We start from the raw sequence: 27519 nt of genomic DNA, 5'->3' as shown, positions 1-27519 counted from the left end.
TGTCAGTCTCCATTCCTGTGAAAGTGTGTGGGTGGCTGTCAGCCTGGCCTCCTCTTCTCACTCAGGCTGATGATTGTGTGTCCCTTGAGATCTCAAAAAATTGTATTGGCCATCTTTGAGCCCTGTACACTAGCAGATCTGCTTACATGTACTGTCACTATGGAGGCAGATGACAGAATCTGGAGCACAGAGTGCGAAGTAGTAGGAATGGATCTGTAAGCTGCACCAAGCCCAGTTTATCACTAGCATGGTGCAGTTTAACCTGCAAGTTCAATGAAACATAAGGCCAACAAAGCCCTCATGTTAGAATTCGAAGAGTCGTTAAGACCCAATTTCAGTGACTGTGACAAGCCTTACTTGACAAAAGCTGGCACCTCTGTTAATTTGTAGGAATAAAATATTCAAAAAATTCAAGTTGTTAGGGGACTTCAAAACTTACTCAGAGTTTAGAAGATGAAAATTACCACTTTTTAGACCTTTTGAAATCTTCACACATTAGACACTATGTTGAAAATGAACTATATAGCTTGTGGGGGGCTAATGATTGGGAGAAAGTGAGGGAAGGGGTGATGATGTTCAAAATGAAAAGCATTCATTATCTGACTTATGTAGTTGTAACTCCTCTGTACGTCACCTTTACAATAACAGTAAAAAAGCACATTTGCATGCATACAAACACATATGTATGTGCTGGCACATTCTTCAAAATGACAGTGTTACCCTAGGTTAATTAGAAGCTTGTATTTCTATTACCATAGAAGAAAAATATTTTTGAATAGCATGGTTTTATTATGAGAGATTAGAGCTGTCCTATTTGGTGTGCAAGGAAACCAGAATTTATCTGCCCTAGTGATCTGCTTTGGGCTTTGAGAGAAGCTGGGCTGAGATGAAAGTTTGCCACTTAGTCTTTACGCTGTGCAATTTTCCTGGAATGCACCCAGAGAGGAGCCTTGGTGGAACAAGATATTCTCCATGAAGTTTCTGAGCCTCCTGCCTCCCTGTATCCCCCCATGACTTGGTGTGGATGATGCATGGCTTCTCTGATATGCACCTCCCATAAGGGATGGGTGGGCTGCCTCATCTTCCTCACTGGAATCTTGTGCTAGTAAACATTGAATCTGTGATAGTCTTCTTTTGAAATGGCTACCCAATATGGGAATTCTTTTTCCCACTCCTGTTCCTGCAACTCGGGGCCTTTCTCCACACTGACTTGCCTTTCTCTCACTGCCAGGGAGAGCAAATGAGGAAAAATGTCATTTCTATTTTTTAATTTAAGATTAAGTCCCCTCATCCGGGCACGGTGACTCATGTCTATAATCCTAGCTACTCAGGAGGCTGAGATCTGAGGATCAAGGTTCAAAGCCAGGCCGGGTACAAAAGGACCTGAGACTTTTATCTTGAATTAACCTCTAAAAAACAGGAAGTGGGGCGGTGGTTCAAGGGAAGGGTAGTAGCCTAGAGCTGAAGAGGTCAGAGACAGTGCCTAGGCTGAGTTCAAGCCTCATGACCCACCAAAAAACAAAACAAAACATCAAGTTCCCTCAAATAAAGTACCCATACCGATAAAACCAAGAAAAATCACTGATGATCTAGAACTTTCCCCTCTTTGGATATTGAAGCAACTTAGGAACCTCAGTTATTTTCAGTATGTCTCTGAAAAGCATAGAGAGGTCTGAGCACTGGACTTAATAAACATATGCTATTACAGGCTCTATTTTTATGTTTTCAACTTACTAAGTTACTATCAATAATTAATTACCATAAATAAGCAATACATGCATTAATAAAATTTTAAACCGTTTCTGTAAAGCATTAACACAAGTTCTGGCATATAATAAATCTTTAATGTTAGTTGCTGGCTCTTACCACTCCTCCCCATCATTTTTATAGTGGGAGAGAGATGTACTTGTTATACTAAAGTATGGTCCATTAGAAACACAGTGGAGGCTGTGCTTAATTTCAGAGCACTGGTGGAATGATTTGTTACTGCTAGAACAGTCAGAAGTGATATACTCCCTGAAGGTGAGATAGACCCCATCCCACATGAGCTTACACATTAATTAGAGGCATAATTCCAACAGCCTTGACCAGAGAACAATGGTTGCCAGAGAACAATGTCTTTGGCTACAAATGCAATTGGAGTTTGTTGACTTGCTTTTTAATTCAATATGTTCAGTTATTGAGCATGTATTGTGTGTCAGGCGCTGTGCTATCCAGAAAAGGAAAGGCTCAGTTTGCCATATATATTATGGGAGCCTCCATGTATACTAAGGGTTTTTTGTTTTTGTATTTTTGTTGTTGTTGTTTAAAAGAGGGAGGGAAACAGAGGACAGCCAGGCTGCAGCAGCAAGCACCATCTTAGAATTGTGGCAATATGTCCTGTGGTGTGGCCACAGTAAGGAAATTGTTTTGTCTTTACTTTTAAATCTTAAGGAGCATTCTCACAATAAAAAGGAATGCCTTTGATCCTAAATAACTGACTCTCTCGGAACTAATTGATCCATCTGCTGATGCAGTATGCTCTTCATGATGAGTAGATGAAGCCACTCCCTTAAAGCAGCTGAGTCTGAGTGCACTTTGGCCAGACACTCTCCTATTTGCCAGGCTTACATTCAGAGACCTGGGCTCCTGGAAGCCAAACTGCATCAGTAGACACAACCCCTGCCCTTAAGGACACAAACTTGCATAAGGTCAACAGTGGGACAGGGGTGTGACCCAGCTGACCTGTGGTCACAAGGGATCCCATACTACTCAGTGTCTGTATGTTAGGAGTGATTGTCTATAGAAGCGATAGAGGGTGAGTATTGTGCTTTTATTTTATCATATTTCTTGGCTCTCTCTAAGATATTTATAAAAGATTTTCCAGCATTGTGGTTTTCCACCTCCCTCTCTGATGGCTTTTTTCTTAGCAGTTAAACTTTAATTCTGTAGCTGTGCTGGTACTTTCCCAGAAAGAGATTTTTCCATTCTGTGACCCTGGAGTAATAAGTCAAGTTGATCTCTCTAGATCAGGCTGAACAAATGTTACAGATATTATTTAAGATCAGATTCTCTCCTTGATTTTGTAAATGTAGTTTGGTTACTACAGATTTTTCTACATTAACTTCTGTATTTTCCATTCTTTCCCCAGATCCCCACCAACAAATAATCATTTGGATAGGATATTTAAAGATTCAAAGGGATTTAATGTGATGAGCAATTCATCATGGGTAAAGATGGGATAAGTGATGTCTACATTACATAGATGTACTGTTCAGCCTCCCATACCTCTAGATAGCTTTTTCTTTGTCTTTCTGAGTCTGTCTTTTCCTGTAGAGTAATTTTACATTTCTCCCCGATAGGCAAGACTCTTTTGAGTATACCAAAATACATGATATGAAACATACTTCGATAAAAATCTTTGCAGGATAAAGATGGGATACGTCATATCCACATTACATAGATTTGTTGTTCAACCTCAGATACCTTTAGAAAGCTTTTTCTTTCTCTTCCTTAATCTTTTCCAGCAGTGAATTTCCTCCGATAAGCAACGTTCTTTGAATATAACAAAATACATGGTATGAAACATGCTTTGATAAAAATCTGTACAGACTGGTAAACGTTCATTGATCCTGGGGAGGGGGTAGTGTGTGTGTGTGTGTGTGTATTTTCACTTTCAACCACTCCACCTATGCCTGGTCTCCTTCAAAGTATTTTGATCTCTCATTTCAGCCACAATTACAAGTTCATCCGAAAATGATGACCGGAGTGGCTCCAGTTTGGAATGGAATAAAGATGGAAGCCTAAGGTTAGGGGTTCAGAAGGGAGTGCTTCATGACCGCAGGGCTGATAACTGCTCCCCCGTGGCAGAAGAGGAGACCACTGGGTCAGTGGACAGCGTGCTGCCTAAGGCAGAATCCTCAGCTGGAGATGGTCCAGTCCCTTATTCTCAGAGCTCCAGCTCGCTAATAATGCCACGGCCCAACTCAGTTGCAGGTAAGGCCATGAATCTCCCTGGAAGTGTTATGTTAGCCTGAGGAACCCACTGTGCACTGTCCTCTAATAGGAATCCAATCCAGACACCAGTCAGTGTTGTGATCTTACTTTTTCCTAGGCCTCAGTTAACCCACCTGTAAACACAGTAAGGCAGTTAGTGGTTTTTTGATGACCCTTTCAGGCTAGAATTCTTTTTCTTTTTGAAAAAGATTTTTTTTATAAAGATGATGCACAGAGGGATTACAGTCACAGCTAACAGGCAAAGAATACATTTCTTTTTAGACAATATCACCCTTTCCCTTGAACTCCATTCTGGAATTCTTTAGCTCTATTTTTTGGCTCATTGTATATACGGGGGAAAATGTTCAAAAATTCTACCCTTGGTGTCTGTTATTTCAAGCTTCAATAAATATACAACTTCTTATTTCATATTGGTAAAAAAAATAATTTAGTGTGAAGGTGTTATTGTCAGTGCAGAGAATTTTGAATCTTAACTGTAAAATTTTCTTTTGTATAATGGAAGCCTGTCATAGATGAGGGGTTGGATGTTTCTGCATAATTCAGTCACAGTGGAGCCTACCATTTAAAGCATATGTATAAGGAAGAGAGAGGGGAACATAGCTGAGAAGGAAAAAAGACCACAGATGGTATTACAGGTTGGTTATTGGACTGTCGTCAGGCAAGGAGAGGAGTCTTGTGTAGGCGGAGAGGATTCCTGCTTCTTTTTTTTTGCCAGTCCTGGGCTTAAACTCAGGGCCTGAGCACTGTCCTTGGATTTTTCTCAAGGCTAGAGCTCTACCACTTAAGCCTCAGCACCACTTCCGGCTTTTTTTCTAAGTATGTGGTACCAAGGAATCAAAACTGGGTCTTCGTGCATGCTAGGCAAGCACTCTACCACTAGGCCAAACTCCCGGCCCCAGGACTCCTGCTTTTGAAGGGCTTTCGTTTTCTGTGCTCAATGCTGTCAGACTGAATTTAGGACTGGAACTTGTCATGGTAATTTTTGTTACCAACATAGCACTTAAAACATCCTCTCCTAATACATGGACCCAGATTCTCTCTTCTTACATCAAAGGATTTTCCTGTAATTTATACTGCTCCTGTGGGATGTGCTAGGTCATTCTGGTTGTTGTTGGGTGTTTTTTACGATGGAACTCTGAAGCAGCTGGTAAATAAATGGCCTTAATGGAAAAGTTCTGAGGTAAACTCTAATTTACTTTCAAAGGACGCAAAATGGCCTTGTTCCAGAAGAGGGATTTGGCATGTCCAACAGAGAGAAGCACTAGAGAGCATTATGTGTACTGACTGATGGTTCTTCCAAAAGCTTTTGTGTCTTTCCACTGCCATCTACCCCTTGAGCATAATATGTTGCACTCAAGTGGTTTTAGGTCATACTTACATGGTTAGGATGATTGGGTCACTCATGTTGTCCCAGAATTTGACAGCTTTATGTTCCTCAAGAAAATAGCAAGTTTGTTCTCCATGTAATCTAAAATTAGGAAACACATTAAGACATTACATTTAATAGTGTTAGAAAACACCCCATTTGAGGTTATGTTTTCTGCTAGATGTCCCTTTTATACGTTTTCCTGCCGTGTGAAGTGACAGTGGGTGTGAGCTGAGCCTTTCCAGTAGACTGCCATAATTCATGGAGCAGAGCTTTCGGATCTCTGCTGTGTGCATTCATTATGTGTGCCCTTGGGCTGGACCTCTTGTGAAATAGATCTTACCTCTAGGTTTAAGTAGAAACTACCTGGCCTAATAGATTTGCTCACTTTTCTTGTTTTGTATGTTTTTAAAACTATGTGCATAGTTGAAAGGAAATAGTCAAGTGCCTATCTGTTAGTAAGCTAGAAATCTGGTAAATAACTTCCTGCTTCTAAAGCTGAAGCTCACTTCAGGAAATGGCAAGTTGTGTCAAAGGCCATGGGAAAAAATAAGATTTTAGTGTGTGAATTACTGTAACACTGTTTGTTTAGTAACTGGAAGGCATATGCTGAAAATACTAGAAGGACTGAAATAAAATGTGAAGTCTACTATACTGAAATCTCTTGGAATTATTAACATGCTAAAAATCTAAAATTGCCACTGGATAGGAAAGAGAGGGGAAGAGAGCAGGATTGGCATGTGATACTGGGTCTATTTGGCATGGGCACATGCACGCATACTGTGTATGCACATGCATACTGTATGCATATGCATATGTGTGAATATGCCTCTGGGAAGGTAGAAAACTAGTTCCTAAGATTGCTGGCTTTCACAATCATTGGGCTTGTTACAAAGAACTGTCGTTGTCTATTAACTATGAATCATGGTGAAAGTTTTTTTATCAAACCTTAAAAAAGAATTTGGCTGCATTTGGAAATTGTTTCATTCCTCAAAAAATATTCTTTGTAAAGGTACTTGTTACTAGGACTGACTTGCAATGTTGCAAGTAACATCAAAGTGAATGACATGGACATTTTTTTCTTCTTTTTTTCTTCTTGTTGTTGGTCATGGGGCTTGAACTCGGGACCTAGGTGCTGTCTCTGAGCTCTTCAGTTCGAGGCTACTGCTCTACCACTTGAAGCACCACTTTGGGTTTTCTGGTGGTTAACTGGAGATAAGAGTCTTATGGACTTGGATGCCCAGGCTGGCTTTGAAACTCAGTCCTCCTGTCTCCTGAGTAGCAAGGATTATAGGCATGAGCCACTGGCACCTGGCTGACATTTTTCTTTTTTAAAAAAGTAGAATGTAGAGCCTTTAAAATTAGATCTTGGCTAAAGTACAAGCTGGGCAATTGCTTCCATTTTTGACAATTTTTTGTTTTCTTTTGAAATATCTTGTGAGTAGATCATAGAACACTGTTTAATTCTCCAGGAAGTCAACAAAACAAAATTACCAGCTGAGTTCTAATTTTCTTGAAACACTAGCTGGTAAGTGCTCTGGACTTACTGGCATTTCTGTTTAGCAGATGTGTTCATGACTTATTTGCACATGGTACTCCTTATTTAGCTTACAGGGGACTCAACACCTCACTCCTCAAACAACAACAATAACAACAACCTTTCCTTCAGCATCATGAAATGTGCTCCTCTCCCAAACTAGGCAGAGCCTCTGTGTATGCACATGGACACACAATTAGTAGTAGATTTAAGGTGTGAAATTGCCATATTTCTGGTTTTTCTTGGCCCTCGCCTAGTTTGTAGGCCTTGAAAGTCTTTATTGTGCATACTGAAAGCAAGTCTGACTCTCACATTGGTAATATGTGAGGCTGTACTTTAAGGAGACTGGTTGTGCCAGGTGGGAACACTAGGGCTCATAGCTAGGTTCCTCAAGTGTCACTGCATTATTCCTCTCAGGAGTCAGTGGCTTTGAAAATGCTTCAGAAAGCAGAAGTAGCTGGTCACTTCAAGTCCTAATGCAATTTTCATTTCTGCTTGATCATGAAATGGAGAATGAGTCAGCAGTCTAATCAAATCAGCAAATTGACAGTATAGCTGCTTTGCTGCCTAGTTTGGAGGTGTTGCTGTGATGACTGGAGATCTGGAAACAGAAGCTCTTGAAATTTCACCATCATCTGCAGACTACGGCTTTTTTTGTGGTTGTTTGGAAGTGGGAAATAGAAAGCCCTTTGAGAATGTGTGTGTCTTTGTAACTCAAGCTGAAGTGGAATGTGGGATGTCTACGCTGTTCAGGCTGTAAAGTGAATTTATGTTTATAACTATGATGGCACATTATGTTTGAAACAGGGTGGGTGAATTCACTATGAGGCATGTGGCAGGAGCCTGCAAATACATTACAAGCTGTGTTTTGTAGCAAACTTGGAGACATGGGGGCTGGGAGAGGAATGGGTGGTCCCGTTGCTCCTGCATGAGGTTTCATTCTCCCCAGTTATGAATGGACTAGAGAGACACTCCAGGTTCCTGTTTGATTAACTTAGGTTAGGTCTGTTTTTTGCTGTATAAGGAATTAACTGACCCTTTCTAATGGGAGAGATTTTTTGTGGTCCATAGCTGTGGGCATGGCATTCATTTGAATGTACACACAGTGTGTCATTAAGCTGTAGGTATATATGGAAGGATGCAGAAAGCAAAGATACATTCTCTTATGAAGGACAGTTTCAGACACTTCTCTGTTGCCTGGGAAGCTAAGGAAGCAGGGCATATGCTTGATTGTCCTTTGAGGATTCTGCAAGAGGGAATGGGGCTTAAAGTCCCCTCCCTCGATGCTTGTCAGATGAAAGAATGGGAGAGATGGTATGGACATGAAGGAGGATAGGCTGTAACCCTGTGGAAGTCGGAAGGATTTAAGGCAGATGATGCTGGGTGTTGCTGAGCCTGGATCTGACTGAGCCTGTGTAGTAGCCAGAGAGTTTTCAGAAGATAGATAGCCCAATTCGACTTGTGCTGCATCCTGGTCATGCTAATGACTTCACCAGTCCTTAGAAGACTTAACCTTTGGGATAAACTAGCTCTGCTCCTTCATTTTTTTCCTTGAATGATGTGTGTATTTTATTGTCCTGAAAAATACTCACACATCTAAGATTACTTAATCCGTAAATCAGTTAGGCTAATTAACTAATTTTAATCTAGGATGTAAATATAAATAGATGTTTAAGGCAAAGCCATGTATATACATACTTGTTGCTAAGGTTTGCTGACTACTTCACAGTAGTTATTTTTATAATCTAAGCTGTGTACATATGTGAATACTCCTTACTGCTTCTTAACTACGTGCTATGATTCTTAGATTTAATCAGAAGTACTTAGGCATGAGTACTTATTTTTAGAATTTAAAGAAATAACATACACACAAGTATAATATAGTACATCAATAGAATTTGTATATGTGAAATATCAGGTTTAAGAAAGTGCTTGGACTTTTACTGGCAAGGGCTGGCTTTAGTGTTCTGAGTGCCATGGATTGTACATGTAGAATCTGCTCATGTAATTAGCAATGTTGGAATTCCACACTGCAGAACACTTCCCAGAATTTCAGGGAAGAAGCTAGGACCAGGCCATGTGTTTGTAGTAAGTACTAGAGCTTTCCTATATAACAAATGATTAAGATCTTTTCATTTAAAAAGGGAGGGAGGGGGGGAAGAAGGAAGGAAGGAAAATTATGGTGAGTAGGGGAGAATTCTGGCAACTTTGTCAACATAATTTAGTTTTACATATGAATGCTTATTATTTTTTTAAACCACCTTTTCTCAACAATATTTTTAGGAAAATAAATTAGGGACAAGTATCTTTAAGTAAATTTTATTGAGAGCCTGAACTGAATACCTTAGTAATTTATAACTTACAGTAATTTCCTTATGACATTAAACTGCACTTTTATATTACAGCAACAAGTTCTACCAAATTGGAAGACTTGAGTTATTTAGATGGACAGAGAAATGCTCCTCTCCGGACATCAATTCGGTTGCCATGGCACAATACAGCTGGAGGTAGGCCACAGGAAGTTAAAGGTACCTATTTTTTGCACTTGCTGTCTTAGTGGTTTTGATAAGCTTGTTTGCAAAACATTGAGCATTTTTGATAACCAGGTGGTTGTCAGAAATAGCATTAGAAACCAATGCTATTTTTTTTAAACACGTGGGGTAAGTCTTGTGCTTTAAAAAATAAAACAGAAAAGTATCTCCCAGATGCTGGTGGATCATGCCTGGAATACAAGCTCTTACCAGGCTGTGACCTGGAGGTGTTTTTTCAAAGTTACCCTGGGCAGAAATGTCCAAGAGACTCCATCTCCAGTTAACAAGCAATATACTGAACTGAGGCATAGTTCAAGTGGTAGAGCACCAGCTGAGTTTAAGCCCCAATACTGACACAAAAAATTAAAATTAATATATATTTCCATACATAATAGATATTATTATAGACATACTTATAAAATAAATGTTTTGTAAATAGAATAATGTATGGATGTTATATATTTTATATGTTGTATATGAAGATAGACTATAGAATATATGTTTATATATCTTTAGTTGATCTCTATTTTTAAGACATTATTTAAGTAGTTATACAAAGGAGTTTTATATATACTTTATAAAATATTTATGTAAGCATCAATTACATTTAAACATATAAATGTTTATGTATTTAATATTATCTATATTCATGTTATACATATATGGGAACATAAAAATTTGCTGTGAAACAATCCTAAATCATTTTGTACTTTTTAAAGTAGGTGATTTACTTTGCTTCTGGCATTGAAAAATAATTTTGTTTGTTACTCACTAGACTTTTGCTACTAATAGAGGATTAGTTTTGCTTTAGTACTTTGGACCATATCTGCCACATCCTGTGTCTGCCTGAAACCTGTAAGTGTGAGCACCACATCACGTGGGCACAATACCATTGCCCCTAGACAAGAGCTGTGTCCTTGGGTCTATGCAAATATGCTTGCATCTTACTCGTGCAAGGGATGGAAGAAACATGTCTTAAATACAGTTTCAGATAAACCCCTTGTATTGCTTTCTCTCTGTGTCTGCCTTGAATCTTGAGACCAACTCAAAGTCGTGAAAGGACAAAACCATTGTAATAATGGTACCACTAGCAGAAAAACAAGACACTACAGAAATATTAATAGACCCACACTCAGAATACTGACTGGTATTTTGAATTTAACTGTATAAAATTGACCTTCTTCTAAACTGACTTCTTTCCTAAAGCACGATTTGCTCCCTACAAGCCACAAGACATATTGCTGAAGCCTCTGCTATTTGAAGTACCAAGCATCACAACAGACTCTGTGTTTGTTGGAAGGGATTGGCTCTTTCACCAAATAGAAGAAAACTTGAGGAACACAGAACTGGCAGAAAATAGAGGAGCGGTTGTTGTTGGCAATGTGGGATTTGGGAAGACCGCCATCATTTCCAAGTTGGTGGCACTGAGCTGCCATGGAAGCCGCATGAGGCAAATTGCATCCAACAGCCCTAGTTCATCACCTAAAAGTACGTCTGTATTTAAGTATTTGTTTAGCTTCTTACCTTAACAGATGAGAGATGAGAGATGGAGGAAATTGCTGCATGGGTAGACATGAATTGAAATACTGCATTCCTTAAGTTCCAGCTACTATATCAGATTTGCAGTCATGTGTGAAGTGAAGTCTCTGAATGCTTCCATCTGCCATGTTTGTATTTGCCACAACCTGGGGTGAAGCCAGACTTCCCTCATGCCCACCTGATCTTATTCAGACACAAATGGGTCACAGGGGCCTCATCCAGTGTCCTGAGGGAAGTTTTTTTGTTTAATTTTTTCATATATTTTTATTGTAATTAATAAAAGGGTTACATTATATTCACCAGATAGAAGGTGCATTATTCATATACACCTTTATCACTATCTCTGAGTTTTTAATGCCACATCAATAACACAGGGAATGAAAGTTATATTTCAGATGGACTGTGAGCAACATTTCCATGCAGAACACCATTCACATAAAGATATTTGGCAGCATTAGCCTTCTTTCCACTTTTGATAGCTGAGGGAAGTTTTGGTTCTAAAACAAACAAGTTTAGTTTCTGGAAAATAAGCCAGATGGAATCTATGACAGACTTTTCTTTTTCAGAGTGGATCTCCTCCTCCCTTTTCCCCCCTATATAGAACTATTTTATTTTTTGTTCCTCATACCTTTGGTCATCTATACTGGTTTAACTAAAATTGTAAATACTAAACCAGATAAAGTGGACAAAATACTCATTTTGGGGGGGGGGCGGGGGGACAGTGTCTTGAACTCATTGTATAACCCTAACTGGCTTTAAACATATGATCCTATTGCCTCAACCTCCTGAGTGCTAGCATCCTAGGTATGTACCACCATAAAACCTTTACTAATTATCATCTATGCAGTAAATCCAAAGAAACTTTCAATAGATGGTTAATAAGAAAAAGGAGCCATATAAGTCTTTTTTAAACCAGACAAGCTTTTTCTTTTGTTGGTTTGGGGATTGTTATTGCTTTTGTTGTGGTTGTCCCCCCAGTACAAGGTCTCCTGTTCTCACTTAGCTTTTTGCTTATGGCTGGCACTCTACAATTTGAGCCACACCTCTACTTCCCACGTTTTGCTGGTTAGTTGAAGATGAAGTTTCCAGGATTTGTCTGCAGTAGCCTACTTAAAAATGATCCTTAGATCTCAGTTCCCTGAATAGTTAGGATTACAATGTAAGCCACCAGTAGCTGGCCCAGGAAGTTTTGTTTTGTTTAATAAACTAGGGACAGCCATTCTCCAGGGAAGGAACCCGGTATTTGCGAGATAGGTAGGATAGGGACTAGTGTGTGACCAATTGGACTCTCCTGTGGAGCCGTTTTCATTCCTTATTAAAATAATCTTTAGGGGCCTGAGTTTGGCCTAGTGATAGAGTGCTTGCCTAGCATGCACAAAGACTCAGGTTCAATTCCTCAGTACCAAATATATAGAAAAAGCCAGAAGTGGTGCTGTGGCTCAAGTGGCAGAGTCCTGGCTTTGAGAAAGCTTAAGGACAGTGCTCAGGCCCTGAGTACTAGTCCCAGGACTGGGAAAAGAAAGAAAGAAAGAAAGAAAGAAAGAAAGAAAGAAAGAAAGAAAGAAAGAAAGAAAGAAAGAAAGAAAGAAAGAAAGAAAGAAAGAAAGAAAGAAAGAAAGAGAGGAAAGAAAAGAAAGAAAGGAAGAAAGGAAGAAAGAAAGGAAAAGAAAAGAAAGAGAAAGAGAAGAAAGAAGGAAGGAAGGAAGGAAGGAAGGAAGGAAGGAAGAAAGAAAATACTGTTTAGGCTGGGCATGGTGGCTCACGCCTATAATCTTCCTAGCTACTCAGGAGGCTGAGGTCTGAGGATCAAAGCCAGCCTGGGCACAAAATGACCAGGGACACTTATCTCCAGTTAACCTAAATATTAGGAAAAAAAAAAAAACAGGAAGTGGAGCTTGGCTCAAGGGTTGGGCAGTAGCCTTAAGCTGTAGTGCTCAGAGACAATGCCCAGACCCAGGGTAGTATCCTTGAGCTGAAGAGCTCAGGGACAACACCCAGGCTGAGTTCAAGCCCCACCTCACACACACACACACACACACACACACACACACACACACACACACACACACACACACACACACACACACACACACACACAAAATATTCTTTGGGACTACCCCAGCAATATATTACACATCTCGTCATACTGTATGCTGATTCTATAATGTTATGAATCTTTTCTCTAGCATCAGATCTCACCCAGGATCTTCCTTTCACTCCACTGCTTTCACCAAGTACTTCCACAAGTGGTCTCAACACAGTGAAAACGACTGTAGGATCTAACACTCCTGAAAACCAGAGGTCAAGAGAGGATGCAGTCAAATCTCTTGCTTCTAAGGTAACTTTTGTTTGGGGAAGCCTCCTAGATAAAAGAGAAAAAAAAACAACATTTTTCTTTTGGGCTTGAACTCAGGGTCTGGACACTGTCCTTGGGCTTTCTTTGAGAAAGAAGTGCTCTCCCACTTGAGCCACAGCACCATTTCCAGCTTTTTCTGTGTATGTGGTATTGAGGAATCGAACCCAGGGCTTTCTGCATGTTAGGCAAGCACTCTATCAAAAGGGCACACTCCTGGCCTGCTTAGTTTGTTTTGAGAAGTACATTTGTAATAGGGAGCTTAAAAGAGAAACCACTGCTGATAAAATTGCCATAAAGTACAACAATTATAATGTTCTAATGAAAATAAAGACAGTGGCAGTAGATTTTAGATTTTTGTCTATCTGCAACAGCAAGTCAAATGAGCTTCCAAAAGCAACAGAAAAGTTATGTCTTCACACCAAATTCCTTCTTTTAAGTGGATAAACTTTAATTCAACATACAGAGCACAAGACTGTGAGCTTCTAACCTGACCCACCTGCACTGCTGCCTGAGGCCTGTGGTTCCCTGCATCCTTCTCTTTTGTCAGGTTTCTTGGGAAGTAATATGAGAGACTTGGCAGACTTTCCTTCCTTAATGCATGGTCATCATAGAGTTGCTGGAACTTTCCTTCTACTCCCATCCTTCACTGGTTCCTAAATTGCTTTCTTGAATTAAAGTGGTCACATCTCATGCCCAGTGAGCTAACTGTTTGGGTCAATCTCCCCTGGCAGCAGCAATGTGAATTCCAGGAGCTAGAGGACCAAGAGAGATGGCAGTAATGAGGAGTACTTTTGTGGACACCAGGGGTGCGATTGGTACAGGAGAAACAAGAGGCATGCCACCTGGTATTGTCTGTTCCCCAGACAATAACTGCTCTTGGCATGGTCAGCTCTGATGCAGTGACCACTGGTTCTGAACACGCCCTGATCTGGAAGTCTGCTGTGGTGGTTGTGGCACTGATTTCAAAACTGCCTCTGCTCTGGTGGTTTCTCCAGCCTTTTTGTTCATAACCTACATGCATTTTACACTGGAATTCTAGCATGTCTGAACATAGTATCACATACACATTGGAAGTAAAAAAAAAATCAGTGAATTGTGCTGTCATACACATCTGTATGACACATAATTTAAATTCACTTTCTCAGGAAAAAAAAACTGTGACTACAGATTGATTTCATTACCTGCTGTTGGGTTGCTAAGCTGCTTTTATTAAATATTATGCAAGATCATTGTACCAAGCATCTTGTGATGGTTTGCACAAGCTTACTGGAGTTCCTATGTAAGGGCCTGTTAATCTCTGTTTGGATGAAAGATGAATGTCAATCAGCATTCCTCTAAGTATGGTTGATAAATGTAGTATTAAGTGCAATTCCCACAGTGGTTCTAAGTTTGCTTGAAATAAGCCATTCTGCATCTGCTCTGCCACTTGCCTTCTAAAAGTGCATTCAAGGGACCTCAGCCCAGATCTTGGAAGTCCTAGTCTCCTGCACAAGAGCCTCAGCTGGACACTGTGGCCTGTGGGGCTTGTCCAGCTTAAGGTAAGGTTTGCAGATTTGAGTAGGACGATAACTCAGACTCTATGTTAAAAAAGTGGAGAACATACCACATTCACACAAGTGTGTGGCCTTTTTTACTTCTCTTCGTTTATTCCTTCTTTCTTCCTCATTTGGCAATACACAAGATTAAAATTTTTTTCTATAGAATGTGGAGCTTTTTCCTTGGTGGAGAGATGTCTAATAGATAACTTGCTGCCATTGCAACTCTACCATATCAAGGGGATCACTCCTTATCCTCTGATACCTGGATAGCCCTCCTCTCCACTCCCCACACTTGTGCACCTCACAGGACAGGCAGGATCCTGGTAATTGCTCATTCATCCATTAGTGTCCTTGTACTTCTCTACAGTGTATTTTGATAAACTAGGTGTGGGGACAGGCAGAGGCTTGAGATCTGTGACTTCTGGCTCAAGTTTGATGTCCACAGACAGGATCCTATGCTTCTGAGAACAGAGCTGCAGAACAGAGGGCAATTTTGAGGAACACTGGATTTCCTTAGGATTGCTGTCCAACAGGCTTTATTTAGGTTTTATGAGTAACTGCTAAGTAAGTGCAAAGTTGTACCAAATTTTGTACTAACCAAAGTGGATTTGTAGCAGCAGTTAACGGTTTGCAAAGAGTTTAGGGAATCATGGGATTGAGGAAAGATTAAATGAACCAGTTAAGCCAACTAGTCTCAATCTGAGTGAATAGGAGCGACACATCTTGTTCTCTGTGGAGGAATAGTGGTGTTCTTGTTTGAAGTCATGGAAAGAAGTATAGAAAGGATGGGATGATGCTGATGGCTCTGTTTCCCCTGTAGGTGGTGGCCTACCACTACTGCCAAGCTGACAACACATACACATGCCTGGTGCCAGAGTTTGTGCACAGTATCTCAGCTTTGCTCTGCCGGTCCCATCAACTGGTTGCCTACAGAGACCTCCTGATCAAAGAGCCTCATCTACAGAGCATGCTGAGCCTTCGATCCTGTGTGCAGGACCCCGTGGCTGCTTTCAAGAGGGGAGTGCTGGAGCCACTCACAAGCCTGAGAAATGGTATGTCCTAGAAAGTCCCCCAACCTCTTCCCCAGTAGCAGTACAGATGCCCCTGTGGTCCTCAGAGGGAGAGGAAACAGATGAGTCAGTGCACACCTGGTCCTTCCATATCCTTGATGGAATAGATTTCAGTGGATATCTCCAGTCAGAAAGAGCAGAACGATGGAATAACTCTTAAGAAGCCAGTTATGATTCTAGGGGAAAGGGGATGTTCTCCTTGTCCTCTAAAAGTGTGATATTTGAGTGAGAAATAATTACTGCTTGTAATATATGCATATGGAAGAAATCTCAGCAGAAGGCTAACTCAAAGTAAGGCTTTCAAACTCTAGCTTTTAAAGGATTTTCAGCCAAGTATAGCATATTTTAGAGAAGTATCAAGACCTAAAAGAAGGTAGCTTTAGGCTTTCAGAAGCAGAACACTATGGAAAGTTAAATATACAGGGAAACTAAAGGCTAGATGCCTCTAATTCTGTTTCCGGGTATTGGGGTGTGCTTCCTGGTAGAGACAGCTAAGGGGACATCTTCACTAATTTATGTCCTGCTTTTAGGCTAAAAGCCCAGATAGAGAGTTTGTCTGAACCTGATTATTGTCTTTAGCTTAACAGTTCCTCATATTTGTGGGAGGCAAATAACTTCTGCTCTCTCCCATAACTATAGGCTGCAAGCTATCTATACCTGGATAGTCTGTACTCCTGGTAGCAGAGGAGTAGCAGCTGAGTTGAAATGTACAGCCATCTCTAGAGGCTGCTGTTTGAGAGTTTTACTTCCCAATATTCTACAAGGTAGAAGCTGTTAGTGGCATTTTAGTGCCTTGAGGTTTTTCATCCACCACTCCATTGCTCTGTACCTCTTCAGCTATTAGGTAGCCCTTTTAGGCTTCATGCCTGATGTAGCACTTGTGCCAGAAAGTACTAGTGACGGGGGTTAAAAACAAATATGTCACCCTTTCTTTTTTTGCTGGGCAGAAAACTAGCACTACTTTTAGAAAAAATCTAGACTTAGGCTTATGAAGGTAAAACCTTGGTGTAGGAGTCTTGCCTGGTAGACCCTGAAGAGTTCTAATGAACATCTAGTGTCTTTTCCAGATTTGGAAAAGACGTGTTTGTTACTTTTTTCCAGAGCACTCTGGTGACAACGGTTTCTAAGAAACTAACTGCTAATGTGTGTAATGCATAGTGTTTCTGAAAACTGTTTTATGCCAGAATTGGTTTTGTTTTGGTTCTATATTCTAGCTTTCATTATAAATTTAATAGAAAATATAACTCTGTGAAAATCATGACTTTTACCATATGTAAACCTTTTAGCTTTTACTGACACTTTAAATGTGCCATCTAGGTTGTGCCATCTTATAGAAATGTATAATTTCTTAATTTGAAAAAATGATTTTATCCTTTAGAGCAGAAAATTCCTGAAGAAGAATACATTATTTTGATAGATGGCTTAAATGAAGCTGAGTTTCATAAACCTGATTATGGAGATACGCTTTCTTCATTTATTACCAAAATTATTTCTAAATTTCCTGCCTGGCTGAAGTTGATTGTGACTGTAAGAACAAATTTTCAGGTAACAAAAGAATTCTCAAATTTCTTTCAAAGTCACCATTCATACAGTGATCAATACTAATAACTTAACCTGTTGTAAACCATTTTGCTGAATTGAGAACTATGTCAGGACTTTGAAAAATTAGCCCAGAGATCCCCCAGGTGGACAATACTCTGACCTTTGAAACTTTCAAGGCTATTTATCAAGTCAGAAAGGGTCCTGTCAACATCGAGTTGTACCTGCACTTCTGAAATGGCAGTGTCGAGCCTGCTTTACTTGCTTTACCCTGACACAGGATACATTGGCTATGGTTTCTGGTCAACTAGTCAGAATAGCTTTAGTTTGAAGTTATTCCTGCCAGTGGTTATTTCCATTTGCAGAGGGTCATTTTGCTTGCTTGTTTTCTGTTTTATGGTATTGGTGATTTAACCCAGTGCCTCGTCATGCAGGGCAATACTCCACTCAGCTATAACCCTAGCTATGTGCTTTTTGGTTTTTAGAGTGTTATAGAAGAGGGAAAAGTGAGAGATGAGAAAGATTTAAAGACTTACTCTGAGACAGAAAACTTGAACATGCTGTACCTTTTACAGAGATAAAGTGTGATTCTCCCCTCCCCGCCCCCATCGCCCCCATCTCCCCCATCTCCTCCTTCATTTGAACTCTAAAATTATATCTTCACCACTGTCCCTTTAATACTGTCCCTTTCTAGGAAAGACATTTAGGATGGATTTTGCTTTTTCTACTTTTAGGATGATAGCCTTTTAAAAATAACATCAAGTTATTATTGTCTTTTTTCTCATTAAAACTTGGATTAGACCTCAGTTGATGTTGTTGTTTGTTTTTTATGGACATTTGATTCATATACTTTCCAGTCATTTTTTAGTCAGCAGGCATTATTTGACAGAAAAGGATGGAAATGGTCCAGTGTTAGACTTCCTGGCTGAATTTCAGAAGTTCAGTTAAGATTCATGCAAAATGGGAATGATCGTACTGTGACTTTACTCCAAAAATTATTACATTAAAGAAGGACATATGCTAAAATACTTCAGAACTGAAGGGCTGAAAATCAGACACAATGCTTCTCTACTTTTAGGGGTTAGGATTATGCTTATTTTTGAATGTAGGAGAGGTTTAAAGCTGGGTTTAGGGGGCAATGTGGGCTTCTTGGGAGCTGTTGTTGTTTCTGGCTACTAGGTACACATTTGTCTTTGGGAAAATTAATAGCACTGTTCAATTATGATTTGTGCACTGGTGTATTTATTCCATTTAAAAGTTGACTTAAAAATGAATCTAGGGACCAGGAGTTTAGCCTAGTGGTAGAGTGTTTTCCTAGCATGCACGAAGACCCAGGTTCTGTTCCTCAGTACCACATACATAGAAAAGCCAGAAGTGGTACTGTGGCTCAAGTATTAGAGCATTAGCCTTGAGGAAAGCCCAAAGACAGTGCTCAGGCCCTGAGTTCAGTCCCCAGGACTGGCAAAAAAAATGAATATAGCTGTGTACCAATGGCTCATGCCTATAATTCTAGCAACTCAGAAGACTGAGACCTGAGGATCGTAGTTTGTAGTCATCCTGAACAACAAGAAAGTGTGTGAGGTTCTTATTTCCAATTAACCACTAAGAAATGAGAAGTGAAGTTGTGGCTCACATAGTAGAACACCTGCCTTGAACACAAAAGGTCAAGGATAACACTCAGGAGTCCAAACCCCAGAACTGACACACACACACACACACACACACACACACACACACACACACACACACACACTATTATGTTTTAGATTTAAAGAACGACAACATCCTGTACCAAAGCAAACTTTTTTTTTTCTTTTTTAACCTCATGGCTGTCAAGCAACACAGCCTGGGGGAACAGTCTCAGATTTCCTGGTATCTGATGCCCAGAGAGGGAAACTTCTTATCTCAGGGTCTGTCTATATTCTTACATGTGCAGTGTTGCTTGTATTTGTTCTGGCTATATAGCCACTTGCACAGTGTAAGGATCGTGGGTATCGGGTCACCTGCAAGGCCATGCTGCCCCTCTGTTCGGATAACCTGGCTGTCACTCCTGCTTGGAGCTCTGCCTTTGCTCACTTGGCTCCTGAGTCCTCCATGATGAGGGCTTTAGGAAAGCCTTCACTGATCCTATCTCACATCAGGATTTCTTTCACATAAGCTTTTTATCTGTACCTTATCCTATTACACGTTCTAATACAAAACAATGAGTCCCTGTAATCCATGAAAATCCTCCTTGAAAGAAGACTAGTGAGCCTGGCTTGGAATACTGCCTATTTTTTTTTAAAGGAATCTCTATGGAGTAACGCTGTGTGTTTATTGTTTTTTAAAATTTTTTTTGCAGGAAATCATAAACTCACTGCCATTCGTCAAGTTTTCCTTAGATGACTTTCCGGACAACAAGGACATCCACAGTGACCTGCATGCCTATGTCCAGCACAGAGTACACAGCAGCCAGGACATCCTCAGCAACATCTCTCTGAATGGCAAGGCCGACGCCGCCCTCATTGGGAAAGTCAGCAGCCACCTGGTGCTGCGGAGCCTCGGCTCCTATCTGTACCTCAAACTCACGCTAGACCTCTTCCAGAGGGGACACCTGGTCATTAAAAGTGCCAGCTACAAGGTGGTGCCTGTGTCTCTGTCCGAGCTCTACCTGCTGCAGTGCAACATGAAGTTCATGACCCAGTCGGCCTTTGAAAGGGCACTTCCTATTTTAAATGTGGCCCTCGCGTCCCTTCACCCCATGACAGACGAACAGATCTTTCAAGCTATTAACGCTGGCCATATCCAAGGCGAGCAAGGCTGGGAAGATTTTCAGCAGAGGATGGAAGCCCTCTCCTGCTTTCTCATTAAGAGGCGAGACAAAACCCGCATGTTCTGCCACCCATCCTTCAGGGAATGGCTGGTCTGGAGAGCAGATGGGGAAAGCACAGCCTTCCTGTGTGAGCCCAGGTACGACAGGCACTTCCTGTCAGCACTTTGCTGGGATCTCCTGGGCCATGTACAGAGGGATTTCAAACGTGATCCATGCTCTTAATGGAAAGGCAACCCACAATGAATAATTCAGTTTTGCTGCTTTTGTTTTCAGAGCTTTTTGGCAGAAGGAGGGGCAGTGGAAATTTTTCCCTACTTCTAAACAAAAGCTTCTTTCTTTTGATTTCTAGAATTTCAGTACTCCCTGTATATTTGGGTAGAAGAGAAGCTGGGCAGTGCCTGGAGACAGCTCCTAGCTGCCAATTCTCACTCGGATCCCTGTCACCTCTCCCACTGACTTTGACAAGGTTGCCTGTAGGTCACATGTGCTCTCTGTGCTAGAAACAATGGGCTTTGGCACAGTGTTTGCCTGGATGGGTTGGGTCTCATACTCGTAGCACAGTTAATCCAAGCAGCACCTTGTCCCAGGGTTCAGAGGTGTTCATGGGCCAGAGGAGAGCAAGGGGTCCATCCTGGCTGCTTCACTATGTATTAATGTTGCAGACTGGACTGTGCAAGAGGTGGCTCTCCTTGTTGCCTAGGTTGTTTAGGCCCCAGCTGGACATGGAGGTCAAGCCTCTGTCATGTGGCCTGGTGCCAATTAAAGTGACAGGTTAGGAGTTTAAGTGTGTGGATGCCTTCAGATAAGGGTGTGCCCAGGGCCTCCAGTGCCTGGCTACTCCTCTCCCTGAATCTTTGCTCTATTGCACAGATGTGCTGTCTGAGTCAGGATTGCCCCCTACTCCTGTAACAGGGCTAGCAAGCTGGTAGGCTATCCCCTCAGGACTATAGTGGACCAGATGCCAGGGTACAGAAAATCGAAGCAAGTAAACTGTCTCGAGCCTCACAAATAATTTATCTACATGTACTCACAGATCCAGAGGTTAATCTGCTATTCTACATTGAAGCTGTTTGAGTTCAAGGCCAGTTTGGCCTTGCTGCTGCTTCTGCCTCTTTTTGTAGCTGGGACGAAGGCATGAGCCATTGTTATGTACAAACTGTGACTTCAGGTTACTTAAGTCAGACTATAATAGCTAGGTGAAATATGCTCTGTGACATAGGTAGCCAAGTCACATTCTTTTTCTTTTTTTTTTTAAATTGTATTGTCAGGATAATGTATAGAGGGATTACAGTTACATTTGTCTGGTAGTGGAAACTATACTTCTTGAACATTCACATTATTTTCCAGGGAAAGTCAGATCATTGTCTAGGAAGACAGGCTGTAGCCGAATTTATAGAGATATGAAAATAAGTTGGAAGACTTTCAGGGATGTAGGTTTGTATTATGCCTCCTGCTTACTTCTTTTTGCTCACTTTTTTTTAAACAAGGATAACCTTCATAAGTGCTTGTGTACTTACAATAGATTTCTAATATATATATATATATATATTTAATTTTTGTGCCAGTCCTGATGCTTGAACTCAGGGCCTGGGTACTCATGTCTCTGAGATTTTTCTCTTAAGGTTAGCATTCTACTACTTGGCCCACAGCTACACTTGTGGCTTTTTTTGTTGTTGTTGTTGTTGACCTCAGGGCCTGGGTACTATCTCTGAGCCTCTTTTTGCTCAAGGCTAGCACTATACCACTTGAGACACAACGCCACTTCCAGTTTTTGAGTGGTTAATTGGGGATAAGAGACTCATAGGGGCCTTTCTGCGTGGGCTGTATTTGAACTATGATTCTCAGATCTCAGCCTCCTAAGTAGAATTGCAGGCATGAGCAGTCATGCCAGCTAATATCTCTTTATGATTCTAAGACCTACTTATGACTATTTCTGGATCTATTTATTCTTTAGCATTATACAAAGACTCAAAATCAAGAACATCTTCATCGCTATTTTCACTCTGTCTTTATATAAGGAAGAAGTGGATAGGATATTATAGATAGAACAAGGCTGTTGCTGACAAGGAGCTATCAGTGCTCTCATGGGCCATGGGCTCGGAACAACACATCTAGTTTGGAGCTTTTATCACAAAGTGGAATGAAGGGAAGATCCAAGAGAATGTTGTGCTACGGAGCATCACTTTTTATCCATCATCTTTAGAGAAGGTTCTGGAGAGTGGGTTCTGTATTCAACAATGCTTTGCCAGACAGCAACATGGACTTGCTGTACTAGGGTTAGGGTAAGAGAAGACTTGCTGTTATAAGAAAGGTGGATGTGGCTTGTGGTCTGGCTGTCATGAGACAAGTGGCCTTGTGGGTAGACTTGAGGGGTTGCTGGTCATTTAAGTGTTACACCTCAGGAATTATGAACTGCTCTTAGAAGGGGTGAGATGCAGAAGGTATGGAGTATTTGGAGATGGAGACGGCTTTGGTTTCGAGCCATTTGAGTTTGTGGGATATTTTCTTTCCCAGATTTCCTCTCCGAAAATTTGTAGGCAGATCTTTGTCTGAAGATTAGAGAAGTTAGTAGTTGAAGATTAGGGTTCATTAACAGAAAGATGGAGTATGACAATAAGAAAAGAGTGCCAGACTTTTAAGGAGTAGAAGAGAATTCCATGCAAAGTAGTTAAAGGTACCACCAAAAGGAATGGAAAAAGAGGAATAATAGGAAAACATTAGATTTCAGTGCAGGGCAAAAACCATGCCATTCTTAGGCTGTCTCTTCTACTGGGCTAAAAGAAAAAATAGAGGAGAGAGCAGCCTGAGAGGAAGATGGGAAGGTTGAAAGCTTGAATTTGTATTTTTATTGAGGATGGTTTGGGGTTTTATAACAAAGTTGGGATCTTGTTAGGAACATCATTGAGATAATGTCTGGATATTTCAGTTTGTTGGCATGTAAGTTTAGAAAAATATTCCCTAGTGATCTTGTGGATTTCTTGTAGGTAGTGAAACAAATTCTTTTGGATTTGTGAGGGACAAATTATGGTGTTCAGTGCCCGCCTTGTGTCTCTCCATAGCCTACCCACAAGAACTAGTGTTCAATCTAATCCTTGAATTCTAGGCTTTCTGCTCATAAGCTATTTTCAAATGGGCTGCAGTTTGTTTTCCTTTCCGTGGTACTGGGTTTAAACTGTCTCAAACTTGCTAGATAGGTGCCCTACCACTTGAGCCATACTTACTTTTTGCTTTTTATTTTGGAAATGGAATCTAAAAGAATTTTCAAGCTAGAACTTTCCAGATTTTAGCCTGTTGAATAGTTAGGATTACAGATGTGAGCCACCAGTGCCTGGCTTGTTTTTCTTTCTTTGTGCTGTAAAGTTTTATCCTTCAGCATAAGTCTGCTTCAGTGGTGATGACCTTAAAGGGGATTCCTGAGAGTCAGTAGGGTCTGTCGCGTTTGTCTGTTTACCCATCCCATCCATCCAGGAAACACCTATTTAAATAGTTGCTGAATATTAAGCACTTTGCTAGACATTGTGATTATGCTGTTACTTTGACAAGACCGTGCCTCATAGCGTTTGTATTTTTATGACAAGCATAAACTGTCAACTCAGGCAATGAGAGTGATGAGCAAAGAGTGGGTGGTTCTGAAGGTACAGACTTGCTTTGTGCTAGAGACAGTGTAGATTGATAATAGAACTCCCCAAAAGTCCTTAAAACTGGCTGGAAGAGGAAGCAGCATTTGCAATCTTTGTAAAGAGAAAATGATCTGCCAATTCTGTAGAATGGTAATAAAGCCACCAGGATGAGAGTTTATGGGCCATATGGCAATATGCATAACTAGTGATCTGTGGTGCAATGAAATGAAATCCTGTCCTGAACCTTTGTGTTTCTTATTGTAGGAATGGACACGCTCTTCTGGCGTTCATGTTCTCTAGACAGGAGGGCAAGCTGAACCGCCAACAGACCATGGAGCTTGGCCATCACATCCTGAAGGCTCACATTTTCAAGGTGAGGTGCACACCAATACAGGGAAAGGCTTCTTTGGTGATTGGGAGGTTTTTAGCTGTCTTTGTGAGCATCTCTAAGGACCTAAACCACGTCTCAACACAACTTCCTGTTCCTCCCTATCCTTCCCATTCCTTCCCCTTCTTCCTGGTGTTTCTTTGTTGTTTATCACACAAGTACATCTAAATACTAAGGTTGAATTTATCTTTTTCCTCCTTTGAAGCCCTTTGTAAGTTTTTTTCATCCAAAGATTCTACTTTTTCTCTTTTGTTTCCTTGTTTTTTTAATTGTCAAAGTACCTGAATTGTTGATCTGTATGATTTCATGCCACCTGGCTGTTATTTGGGGGCTCTTTTTTTTGGGGGGGTAGGCCAAATGATTTTTCTACCCGTTAATTATCCAACCTCATCCTTCAAAATGATGGCAGTTCAGGCATTTGTTCCACATCAGGCCCACCTGAAGTTTCTGGTTGTGTACTTGTTTTTCAGAAGATAGTTGAACTTGTTTCTCTTTCCCCTAGATTTCCTTTCATTTGGTACCCGTATTGGACACTTTGGGGTTTTAGTTGACATTTTTCCTCCTCCCCCTGCAAGGTATGAGGGTTACATGGTAGGAGTGAGTTTCTTGTGTCAGGAGACACAGCACTTCTGCTTGCCTCTTTACTTTGTGATGCTATCAGCCATTACTGGTTACTATCTGGACTCATTCACTAGTGGTTGCAGATGGTGATTCTATATTTCGTCTTCCTCTATCTTCCTTCCATAAAGGTAACTGTTCTCTTCTCTGCCATCCCTCACTCCAGGCATACACTTCATATAACAAAGGCAGGTGGTTCATTGCCTTTGGGTTTGGAGCAGGGAAAATGGTCCAGGCATCCTGCCTGCAGGTAGCCTGGTGTTTAGCATGTACTGATACCCTCTGGGGAAGGCCTACTTTTGAAGTGGGTCTTCGAACCCTGTATTGGAGGTTGATGTTTAGGAAGACTCTGTCTATGGTTGTTTTCAGGGCCTCAGTAAGAAAACTGGAATCTCTTCAAGCCATCTTCAAGCCCTATGGATCGGTTACAGCACTGAGGGGCTGTCTGCTGCCCTGGCATCTCTCAGGAATCTCTACACTCCCAATGTGAAGGTGAGCAGGGCACTGCCTGGGAGCAGAGCCCAGCCTGGCTCTGTTCTTCCTCCGTCAATACTGTGCACTCCAAAACACTAGGTGACATGAGCATTGCAGAGAAATTCCCACTTCCCTGTGTGAACCGTACATATCGTCTCCTAAAAAAAAAAAAATACACCTTTGCTCCATAGAAGGATAAGGAGAGTTGAGGCTGCTGTGTGAGCCTGTTGGGACTATTTCAGAGTAGATGTAATGAGGGAACAGTTTATAAACGATACAAAGGTAGAAGAGGATTTCAGGGAAACTGCATTTTTTTTTATGTCTTAGATGACTGATCTAGACAATCTCCATGCTTCAGATAAAATTAATCATTGATGAGTGAAAGTGAAGAGTTCCCTGAAGAACTTTGACTAAAGGCTCTAGGTATACATAGATTGCTGACTATGGAAAGAATGGTAGAACTTCTGCTCTGTGATCAAAACCTCTCATATCACAATGTTCTATTTTGCTTTTTAAGGTAGACTTTCTGTCTTCCCCCCCAATTTAATGTAATATACATACATCAAAAACACAGAGGCCGAACATTTGGTGAAGGCCACAGAGACATATGTAGGTCTCTCAGCCCCAGGCCGTTGGTGTACCTGGTGGCCTGCAGAAGCTGCAGGGCAGTTCCCAGTGAACTGAGTCTTCTCTCAAGGCTCATCAGTGAAATGATTATTGTACCTGTCTGTCATAAAAACACAAAGAGATCAAACAGCGAAGGGCAGTGCAAACCCCAGGTTCATTGTCTAGGCATTTGGCATCTTATTTCTGTTGAAACTCATCTGGAAAGTAGGAAGTCTGTGCTGGAGATAAAGCCATGAGGCTCAGTCGTGGAACTTTGGGTACCTCTACTCTTTGACCCTCTACATCCTTATCATGCTCTCCAGGCACTGGTCTTAGTAAAGTGTTTCCCATGTCTGGTTAGAGTTGGGCTCTTCCCCATCCTCCCTTCTTCATATCTGGTGAGTCTGAAGGGTAAGGTTGTCACAAAACTGCCCAAAGCTCCCCAGAGATCCTTGGGTGACAAGAAGGATCCACTTGTGCTCTGGGTCTGGGGATGATCAACCCAAATCCTGTTGCCCTATGTAGAGCCTCAATATGAGAGAGACAGGCCGTGCTGCCTCGGGTGCAGATACTGTATTTGCAAAGGTAGAAGTGTCAGCTCATTCATCTCAGCCTTGTTCATGGCATATTATCATTCATATTGCAGACCTGTAGGTCGCAGTGTTTGTGACCTGACTAATCCCGTGTGTTTGGGTGGACAGGCAGGATGCTTTTTGTGTAGTGCAGAACCAGCTCCAAGCTATTGCTCTTGATCAGAGAGAACATTTACTTTATAATGAAGTTCCTCTGAAAGAAAGGCAAACATTGGATGTCACATAAAGAAGAAGCTATATTAAGAATTTTTTTTAATCCCAGTTACTTGGGGTAGAAATAAAATGATCACAAGTTTGAAAGTTTTGGGCCAAGCTAATAAGCCATCTACCTCAAAAACAAAGTACAAATAAGCAAAAGGGCCAGAGGCATGATCAAATGGTAATGCACTTGCCTGGTATGTACAATGCCTTGAATTCAAGCACCAGTATTCAAATTATTTGTTTTTCACTTGTATTATAGTAATCTAACTTGAATTTAAAATAATCTGATTTTCATTTGTCTTGCTAGCAGATAGTGCACCTTTTGGCTTTTCTCTAGTGAATACAAACATCTATGTGACAACAAATACAGAATAGAAATTAAAATGGCAGTATCTGCTTTGACGAAGAAATATGTAGGCACAGAAATTTCTATTTTATTCTTTCTTCTTTGGTAGTGCTGGGCTTTGAACCCAGGACCCTACCCATTATAGGCACATATCCCACTGCTGACTTCCCCAGCTCAAGCCCAAGAACCTTTTCTTTCTTTTTTGGGCTGATCCTGGGGCTTGAATTCAGAGCCTAGGCACTATCCCTCAGCTTGTTTCCTAAAGGATAGCACTCCACCACTTGAGCCACAGCTCTACTTCTGACTTTTTTGGTGCTTAGTCAGAGATGAGTTTTTTGTACTTTCCTGCCTAGGCTGGTTTTGAACCACAATCCTCAGCTCTCAGGCTT

General features: G+C 41.0%; 1 protein-coding gene across 3 annotated transcripts in view; it reads left to right on the top strand.

Moving 5' to 3' along the window:
• Positions 1–27519, top strand: part of Tanc1 (tetratricopeptide repeat, ankyrin repeat and coiled-coil containing 1) — a 222862-nt gene that overhangs the window by 160552 nt on the left and 34791 nt on the right. For all 3 annotated transcript variants that reach the window (XM_090342784.1, XM_090342782.1, XM_090342783.1), the window contains 9 exons: positions 3712–3975; positions 9305–9427; positions 10637–10918; positions 13156–13307; positions 15684–15915; positions 17312–17478; positions 19814–20421; positions 24169–24277; positions 25280–25402. In XM_090342784.1, the coding sequence (XP_090198910.1) occupies positions 3712–3975; positions 9305–9427; positions 10637–10918; positions 13156–13307; positions 15684–15915; positions 17312–17478; positions 19814–20421; positions 24169–24277; positions 25280–25402 (2060 nt within the window). The remainder of the gene's footprint in view (positions 1–3711; positions 3976–9304; positions 9428–10636; positions 10919–13155; positions 13308–15683; positions 15916–17311; positions 17479–19813; positions 20422–24168; positions 24278–25279; positions 25403–27519) is intronic.

This window comes from Megascapheus bottae, chromosome 12, assembly GCF_031878675.1.
Source record: "Megascapheus bottae isolate mThoBot1 chromosome 12, mThoBot2.hap1, whole genome shotgun sequence".
Taxonomy (NCBI): Eukaryota; Metazoa; Chordata; class Mammalia; order Rodentia; family Geomyidae; genus Megascapheus; species Megascapheus bottae.
This window is presented reverse-complemented; position numbering and strand designations above follow the sequence as displayed.